This window comes from Arachis ipaensis, chromosome B06 (genome assembly GCF_000816755.2).
Source record: "Arachis ipaensis cultivar K30076 chromosome B06, Araip1.1, whole genome shotgun sequence".
In the NCBI taxonomy this organism is placed as follows: domain Eukaryota; kingdom Viridiplantae; phylum Streptophyta; class Magnoliopsida; order Fabales; family Fabaceae; genus Arachis; species Arachis ipaensis.
Window position 1 is genome coordinate 116,253,047 of NC_029790.2, and position 9,472 is coordinate 116,262,518.

General features: G+C 33.0%; 1 protein-coding gene across 1 annotated transcript; it reads left to right on the top strand.

The window, feature by feature from the left end:
• On the top strand, window positions 7,355–8,456 carry LOC107647313 (protein FAR1-RELATED SEQUENCE 5-like). Its single transcript, XM_016351398.1, has 2 exons — window positions 7,355–8,254; window positions 8,343–8,456. The coding sequence occupies exons 1-2, from the start codon at window positions 7,355–7,357 to the stop codon at window positions 8,454–8,456; spliced, it is 1,014 nt and encodes a 337-aa protein (XP_016206884.1).

A 9,472-nucleotide genomic window follows, 5' to 3' on the forward strand; every position in this document is an offset into this window, starting at 1 on the left:
TTTTTACTAACATACCTAAATAATAATAATAAACAACTACAAAGTATTTTGTTAACAAATAAATATTTTATTATACTAACAACTAGTATTATTATCTACATTCATCCTGTAATAAGAACAAAACAATTGATCCAAACCATTTATTATTATTAACATAAAAAATATTTTTCTTAAACATAAAAAATAAAACAATAAATAAATTTACATATACTAGATAATCAAGATATTTAATAATGTAATATTGTACTGATATTTTTTTCATTATTTTCAAAAAGAGTTATACTACACATACAAGTCTTTTTGGTTTATAAGTCTTACAAGTTGGGCCAAATCTAACAAAAGCTACATTCACCCACTGGAGTGTGATAACACGCGCGTCACTCAACCATTTCCAAAGCGCGCTCTCACTCACCATTATGGAAGACACTTCTTCTTCTTCTTCACGTTCCTCCTTCTCCTCCTCCTCTTCCTTCTTCTTCTTCTCCTTTTTCTTTGTGTTTCTCCTCCTTTTTCTTCGCGTGTTTCATCTTCATCGTTGTTTTTTTATTATCGTTGTTGTTGCTGTATTTTTTTCCTCCTCTTTCTATTGATTTTGCAATATTATGTATTTTTTTTCTTTGTTTGATTTTTCTCCCAAAAAGAATTATAAAAAAACAAAATAAAAAGATGAGGAAGAAGAAGCAGTAGAAGATGAAGAGGCAATAGAAGATGAAGAGGAGGAAGAAGAAGAGTTTTGAATTATGCAGAACTTATCAGAATAAAAATACACCCAAAAATTCTTAAAATACACCCAAATATATTCGTATTACACCCAAATATCTTCGTGTTACACCCAAATTTGCTGCAAATATAGAAAAATATTTTCTCTAATAATGCTGCATTTTTTTCTTCTTTTTTTTTCTTATTTCTTTCTTTCTTTTAGTTAAATGAATGTAAGTTCATCATCTTTCAAGTAGTTTTGCAGCATTATGTGTTTCTTCTTCTTCTTTGTTTGATTTTTTTGTTTTTATTCTTGTTAAGAGAGTAAAACAAGAAGAAATTTGAAAAGGTAAAATAAAAAAGAAAAGATGAATAAGAAAAAAAAGAAGAAAAAGATTGTGATGATGATAAAAAAAAAAGAAAAAACAGTAGAAGATGAGAAAGAGGAAGAGGAAGAGTTTTGAATTATGCCGAACTTATCAGAATAAAAATACACCCAAAAATTCTTAAAATACACCTAAATATCTTCGTATTACACCCAAATATCTTCGTGCTACACCCAAATTTGCTGTAAATACAGAAAAATATTTTTTCTAATGCTGCGTTTTTTTTTCTTCTTTTTTTTCTTATTTCTTTCTTTCTTTTAGTTAAATGAATGTAAGTTCATCCTCTTTCAAATAATTTTGCAGCGTTATTTGTTTCTTCTTCTTCTTTGTTTGATTTTTTTTGTTTTTATTCTTTGTTAAGAAAGTAAAACAAGAAGAAACTTGAAAAGGTAAAATAAAAAAAAAAAGATGAATAAGAAAAAGAAGAAGAAGAAGATTGTGATGATGATAAAAAAAGAAGAAACAGTAGAAGATGAAAAGAAAGAAGAGGAAGAGTTTTGAACTATGCAGAACTTATCAGAATAAAAATACACCCAAAAATTCTTAAAATACACCCAAATATCTTCGTGTTACACCCAAATCTCTTCGTACTACACCCAAATTTGCTACAGAAAAATGTTTCCTCTAATACTATATTTTTTCTTCTAAATTGAACCACACCTTAGCTTTGGATTCAAAACAATAATTAATTTCGTTCTGATTCAATTGACAATCTAAACCTGAATTATTTATTATCTTCAACAACGAGATAACTGATGATGAAGGAGAAAGAGAAAACGAAAAGAGGAGAAAAAATTTTAATGAAAAAAGAAGGAGGAAGAGAAGAAGGAGGAAGATGTGGTGTTGATGACGACGATAACGAGAGAGAAAAATTACAAAAAAGAAGAAGAGGAGGCACGGAGAAAGAAGAAGAAAAAGAAGAAAAAGAGGAGGCACGGAGAAAGAAGAAGAAGAAGAAAAAGAGGCATGGAGAAAAATGTGAAAAACATGTGAATATAAATGACTTGTATGACTTGTATGGAAAAACGCTTGTATGTGGAGAAGAACTCTTTTGAAAAAGCTTTAACTAGAGATGATGAACCAACGTTTAAACGTATCGAGAGAGAAGAAAAAACAATTCAAAAAAGTGATTTATTAGAGAGTGAAATTGAATTCATTGATGTGTGCGCGAAGAAAAAGAGAGGAAGTTAGAGGTGGAAAAATTTAGAATTTAGAGTTTAGGATATAGATAACAGATCAGATTTCAATAGAAATTGTTAGTCACGATTTTCAAATGCTTCCCGACCGTTGATAGAAGATCGTAGTCATTGATTAAAGCATTATTTCTCTTCAATTTCTCTCTTAATTATAACCGTTCTTTTCATTCTCTCTTTCAATCCTAACCACATATTCAACTCTATAAAAATTATAACGATTTTTTTAAGTGGATCAAACTTCATTAACCATTAATCATATTTTTTAATTGAAGTAAATTCTAACATCATAACAGCTTAACACAATTTTATCATAATATAGACAAATTATACCATCCCAACTTTCATATTAAAATTAATTTGCGACAAATTGTGACACCATTTTCGTTCAGATTTTTGTACCGTATTTTATCTTGAAGCCCATTATTTCGTATGGAGTCAAATCATCATCATTTTATTATTGTACTAGAAGACAAATGAGTTAGGAAAAGTTGAGTTTGGCACACACATAGGTTTTTGATTCACATAGGAGCGACTTTACTTGGTATTGTATATCACTATAGCTAGGATGCTTGTCTATATTTAGATCTCAGAAGAGATTGTGGGGTATTGATACATTGAATCTATAACTAATTTTACTTGTTAGTTGGCGTTATTGTTTCGTCTTTATCTCTCATGTGCATGTGCATATAAACTTTTAAAAATATGAAAAGCACAATTCAGTCTGTTATGAATGTTATCCTAACATTATTATTAAACTACAGCACCATAAGTAACACTTTAATATTATTGTACATATCATTTTTATATTTTTTTAGAGTATATCACAAAAAAAGTTCTGGAATTATTAAGTTGTTAACAAAATTACTTTCTAAATTTGTTAAGACAATTTTTTTTAAATATTTTAAAATTTGACAAAAATATTCAACCATTAAATATATATTCACAAAAAAAAAATTGATATAATATTTACAAACATGCTTAGAAAAAATAGATATTTTTACCTATAAAACTTAATGATTTTATAAATAGATATTTTTTATGATTCTTTTGTAAATAGTCAAAAATAATTTTAAAAAATAAAAAGAAAATTTAGAGGTCGAACCTTGGTTTTTTCTCCATACAATTATTCAAATATTTTCACAAAAATTTAGATAAAAATGTATAAATAGTTTGTGAAATATAAAAATCGTATGTTATTTATAAAAATGTAATTTTTTTTTATTATTCTTATCGTATTTTAAAATATTTTGTTGGCATATTTATCTTTATTAACAAATTTTAAAAAGTACTTCTGTCAATAATTGTATAATTTGAAGATTTTTTTGTAGTTTACTTTTTTATTAATGTGTATTGTGCTAATTAGTTCTTGACCCTGTAAGTTCTTTTGTTAACATGTTTGTTTTAAGCTCATTTATTTGATTTTATTATTAGAAATTCAAATAATAATTATTCTATTTAACCTATAAAAATTTCGGCAATTGATTCCTTTTTTCGGAATTTTTATTGACCCTCCAAAAATTTTTAAAATTTATTTTTTATAGGTCATCTAAATTGATTTTTATTGAACATCTGCTTATGAATATTGTCTATTTTGACACAAGAAAAATAATATAAAAATTTTAAATTATACTTATTATTTGTTAATCATTAAAACTCAATCTTTGTTATGGAACTAACATATATTAACAGTAAGGAGTGTTTGCCCTGACTTGAGAAATTAGGCTCATTATGTTTGTGAAACATGTTGCTATAGGTCTTGTAAGGCCTCTTGAAGTATTTAAATTAATGAGAGTTGTTATATTCATCAGAATACATTAGATTTTTGTAATTTGGTGGATGAATTAATATGTATGCTTACTTTTAGTTGTGATACTACCATTTGGTTGATTATTGTTGAAGAGTTGTTAATTATGTGGTTGGGAGGAAGCTAGACAATTTATAGTCTAGAATTTGTGTTTAGGAAAAAGGAAAGTATGAAGAGACAATATTTTTATTGTACAATACATACAATAATAGATGGAGGTTTAATTGAAATTAAAAATAAATTATGGGTAATTAATTAATTTTTATTTCTTTCGAATTTGAAATTTGAAACAAATTAGAATTACCGTCAGTTATAGAATCAGAACAACGAACTCCCTCTCAAGACGGCGTGACCTCCATTCTCTCAATTAATTCGAGAATATCGCCACTTTAGCCCTGCCACGATCACTGACTGCCGTGAGCCTCTCTTCCCACCGCCCTGTCGTTCACACTACGTCCCGGTGGTTTGCGGGATCTTCGCGCCGACGCAGCAACCCAGACCTACAGCAAGGAGAGTGCGCAGCTGGAAGGCCTTCTTCCTAATGGCCACATCGCAAGACCAACGTGTTTCAAGTGAGGGTCATCCTTCATGCACACCACCGAGTCGAGATACATTAATGGAGTGCGATATGGTTGAACTCCTAGTTGTGATATGTCTGCCGTTGCAGAGAATTTATCAAACCAACCTCAAAACATATCCGGCGATATCGTCGTCGACGGTGAGAAGTCGAACAAGGTGAGCAATTATGAGCAATAAATTCTGCCATAGATGTTTATTTTTCGAAAAATTCAGATTTTACGTCACAATGTAAATGAGGTGTTTGTTTTTATGATTAATGCAGTATCCAGATGTGATGCATGAGTTGAGATTGAACTAAATGTGTGATTGTTTTTGAATAGAATGGTATGATTATATCCATGGAGAATTTGCATAAATTAATTAATCATTTCATGCGTATATGATTGTTTTTAAAGGTATGGTATACTTATATGCAGGAAGCGTATTTTATACTTATATTTGTATATGAATGTATGCTGCCTGCATATTATATGGCATGTTTATATGCTAACCATCCTATTATATTTGTGTTTGTCATGCAGATGGCCTTATATTTTATATGAATGTTGAAATAGCCTAAATTAATTAGTTGGTATGCATTATAATGTATGGTATGCGTATATTGTTGCTACATGATGGTCATTCAATGAATTAAAAAAGCAACTATATGAGTGTTTTGTAATGGCATGGTATCCTTATATGATACCTGCATATTTTTTATTTATATGCTCATATGCTTTCTGCATATTATGTGGTTTGCCTACATGCTTTCTACATATTATTTTCTTATTTTTCATGCTGATGGGTTTATATGGTTATGTGTGTGCTGAAATTGATGTGAATACACTAATTATGTGCCTATATGAGTGGTTTATAATGAATGGTGTGCTTATGTTCTTCATGTATGTGTAGAAAAGATGTTATGTATCTAATTTTATATGATGGTTATTGAATGAAAAAAGAAGCAACTAAAGGATGGTGCAGGCCCTTAAATAATAGATAAAATGGAATAAATGATTCTATTGGCATGATTTCTAGCTGTTGTTGTGTTTTTGGTGATTGTGTTTAAGGTTTTATTTACGTGAGTTTTAATAAGGATTTTTTTCCTTTTGGTTACTGTGTTTGTATCGGAATTATAGGCCATGCAACTGTTGGATGTTACTGAGGTTGGAAGTGAAGAGATGGAGCTTGGTGATGAGGTTTTGGAATCTAGTTTAATTTTATGTAGTCATAATTCGCATGTTTCATTTGATAAATAATGGTAATTATTTTTTCTTTCGGACTAATACAAAATGTAGTTACCAGATCATGGTTGCCTACAAAAAGACGAGATACCAAGAGTTGGAATGCGGTTTGCGCAGTTACAGATGGCTCATGACTTTTATGTTACCTATGCAAAGAAAGTAGGATTTGCAACTAAGATAAGGACGACAACATATGACAAGATCACAAAGGCTCCCCTTAACCAAGCTATACACTGTAATCGCGACGGGTATCGCAAGTCTCGTGTCAAAGCACCAACGCGGAAGAATACGATTTCAGCTGCTGGGTGCAAGGTAAGGATATATGTCAAGTTTGATAAAGACATGCAAGACTAGGTTTTGTTCAAGGTTGAGTTGACGCACTCACACCCTTGTTCAGCGAGAAAGGCAGTGCATTATCATGAGTATAGGCAGCTGACCATGCATGTGAAGTGCGTGATCGAGGATAATGATGAGGCTGAGATTCGACCAAATAAGACATTCCTTGCTTTAGTAAATGAGGCTGGAGGCCCCTCTAACTTGGGATTCTCAGAGAAGGATTTAAGAAACTATATAACAGCAAGGCTCTGAACTAGCAACGTGAATGCGGATGTAAGGGAGATGATGAGCTACTTCGTGAGAATGAAGGACATCAATCCGAATTTCTTTTACGCGGTGAAGTTGGACGAGGAGTGTAAATTTGAGAGTGCAGTATGGGTGGATGCAAGATGTAGGGCGTCGTATGAATACTACGGAGACGTTGTGTCAGTTGATAGCACCTACCGTACAAACAGGTATGAAGTAGTTCAATTGGTGTTGTGTCCTTTATTCTTTTAAACTCTATCTAATCATGATGGGCATTTCTTATGTCTAGTTGATTTTTCTGATAGGCATGGATTACCGTTTGTGTTGTTCATTGGGGTCAACAACCATGGTAAGTCAACCCTCCTCGGTTGTGCTTTACTGGGAAATGAGGAAATTCCAAGTTATGAGTGGGTTTTTAGCCAATGGGTGAAGTGCATGAGAACTGTTCCACAGCGTATCATAACCGATCAATATCGGTCCATTTTTGGTGCGATCAGAAATACATTACCCGACACATGCCACCGATGGTGCATCTGGCATATTACGAAGAAGTTACCGAGCAAGCTTGGGGGTTACCGCCGATACAGGGATTTGTATGATGACCTCAATGATATTGTGTGGAACTCTCAGACCGAGGAGTCATTTGAGGATAACTGGTCAAAATTTATAGATGAGTACAAGTTACATAACAACACATGGCTGTCAGGTCTGTTAGTGTATGATTAATTCACGCGCTTTAATTGACAATTATTTGGTATCTGAATTTTTCTTTATTTTCTGTAGACCTGAATTTGCTAAAATTGGGATTCTTTATTTTCTATAGACATGTATGATGACCGACGCATGTGAGTCTCCATATACTTCAAGGGTGAATTTTAGGCAGCCATGAGGAGTACACAAAGGAGTGAGAGCATGCACGCATTCTATGGTGGATTCTTACACAGTAGGACTAGCTTAGTTCAATTTGTTCACGAATATGACAATGTGCTTGGAGTCAAGGAGCAGTGGGAATTGGAGGATTATGCTGCAGACTCGAGGGGGGTTATCCCTTGTGCAATGAGCTCGCCTATGGAGAAACAGTTTCAGCAAGAGTACACTACGAGCATGTTTAGGGATGTTCAAACTGAGTTTGTGAAGAAGGCTGATTGCAGAGTTTCTGTAGTTGATAAACAATGTCCATTGGTCTGCATGAAGGTGGAAGAGGAGAAACTAGTCAACGGTACTATTCTATGCGTTCTGTACGATGTTCACTTTTACCATTCCACACAGGAGGTTCGTTGTGAGTGCAATCTTTTCGAGAGTTCAGGTGTGTTGTGCTGTCACTATCTTAAAGTTTTCCATTTGTATAAAGTGTACAAAGTACCTACCTGTTATGTTCTCCCTCGATGGAGCAAGAAAATAAAGCGCAAGCATACGTATGTCAAAAGTAGTCATGATGTCAGTCGGTCGAATGAGAGTCATGTTGCATTCAGGAGACTGTGTGCACACTTCTATAATGTTGCTCAAGAGTTCATCGGTGACGATGATGAAACAGCATTGTTGCATGCTGCTTTGAAAGAAACAAGGGCCAAGTTGGCTGCGCACCGTGCCAAGAAGAGGTTCGAGAGCGTGTCAAAGACCCACACCAGCATTGGCTCACAGAGTTCGAACGTTGTCGGTGTTGATGACATCCAAGGCCCATCGAAGGTCACCACAAAGGGCAGGCCAAAGAGTAAGAGGCTCGGCGCTGCCCTTGAGAAGTCCTTCAAGAATTCAGCTTGGAGGAAACACAAGAATTCATCCCCGGTACATGTTTGGCTTAATCTCAACTTTGTATGTTTATTTGGTATAGTACTATGCAAGAACATAACTGTTGGCCTTTTTTTTTTGGCAGGTGGTTTGTCCGCACGCACCTCAAGATGTAAACCATGGTGCTGTTGTTGACCGGAATGTTCCCGAACAAGCCGGTGGTTTCATGTCTTTGTTAAGCTCCTTCAACAAAAGTTAGGATTAGTTGGACAAGGTTGTGATAGTGTTTATTTTTTCATCTCTGTGTTTATAGGATTCATATTAGTTTTAAGGTTTGTAGGCAGCTGTTGCAAAAGTTCATATGTTATTAATTCCCATAACCCTTTTTTAATTTGTGAGAACGAACCACTTTACTCTTTTAATTTCATTTAGACTTAATGCATAATGAGTATAGTTGATGGTTATTCTGTAATTTACGAGTTACGTTAATAAATTTGTACTTGATTTCTACATGCTTTACTGTATAGTTTTTCGGTACGTAGCCATTCGTGCTAGACATTGACTACACAGTTTTTTTTTCACAACTAAAGTGGATGTTCAATTCTATAAGTGATTGGATGTTCATTTTCACTATGAACATGGATGGTTATCCGTGGGTGATTGTGTGTGCAACGATTGGTGGTTATGTTTTACTAAACTAACACGGTTTCGTAGTGTTATGTTAAACGGTCATGTGGTACGTAGCTGGTCGTTTTAAAGAGTTGTTATATTGTATATTTACCAAGTTACACTGGATGTTCATTATAGTATCCTTTAGGATGTTTGGTTTAGCTATATTTGTAGATAGTTATTTATCACCTATTTCAATATGTACTATCTGTAGCCTGCAATCCAAAGGAGTCACTGCATCTTCTCTTAAAACAAGTGATTCCATAGGTCATAACGTTACACATTCAAGTCAAATCTGAAATACACAATAGACAACATGTGACGATAAATAACCAAACAAATGTTCGGTTCAATATGCGCAAAGATGGTTACTTTACTCAACAACTTTGGTAAATCCGGGAATCTAAGCTGCAAATAAACATAGCTCCTTTTAAGGTAACATAACCAATAAATCCTTTAATTGTAGAAAAAAATTCCTCCTAGAATCATATCATTCTAATGTGACATAAATAAATCACTAAGAATATAAGTAGTAAGCAAAATAAGTATAATATGGTAGTCCAATTCACTGTAGCTAAACTTAAGTAAGCAACTTCTTCCTCCCTT

Bases quoted from the DNA above. Each gene is read 5' to 3' on its own strand.
- LOC107647313 (XM_016351398.1), top strand. From the start codon at position 7,355: ATGAGGAGTACACAAAGGAGTGAGAGCATGCACGCATTCTATGGTGGA. The intron at 8,255-8,342 runs GTACATGTTTGG...TTTTTTTGGCAG, and splicing joins AACACAAGAATTCATCCCCG to GTGGTTTGTCCGCACGCACC.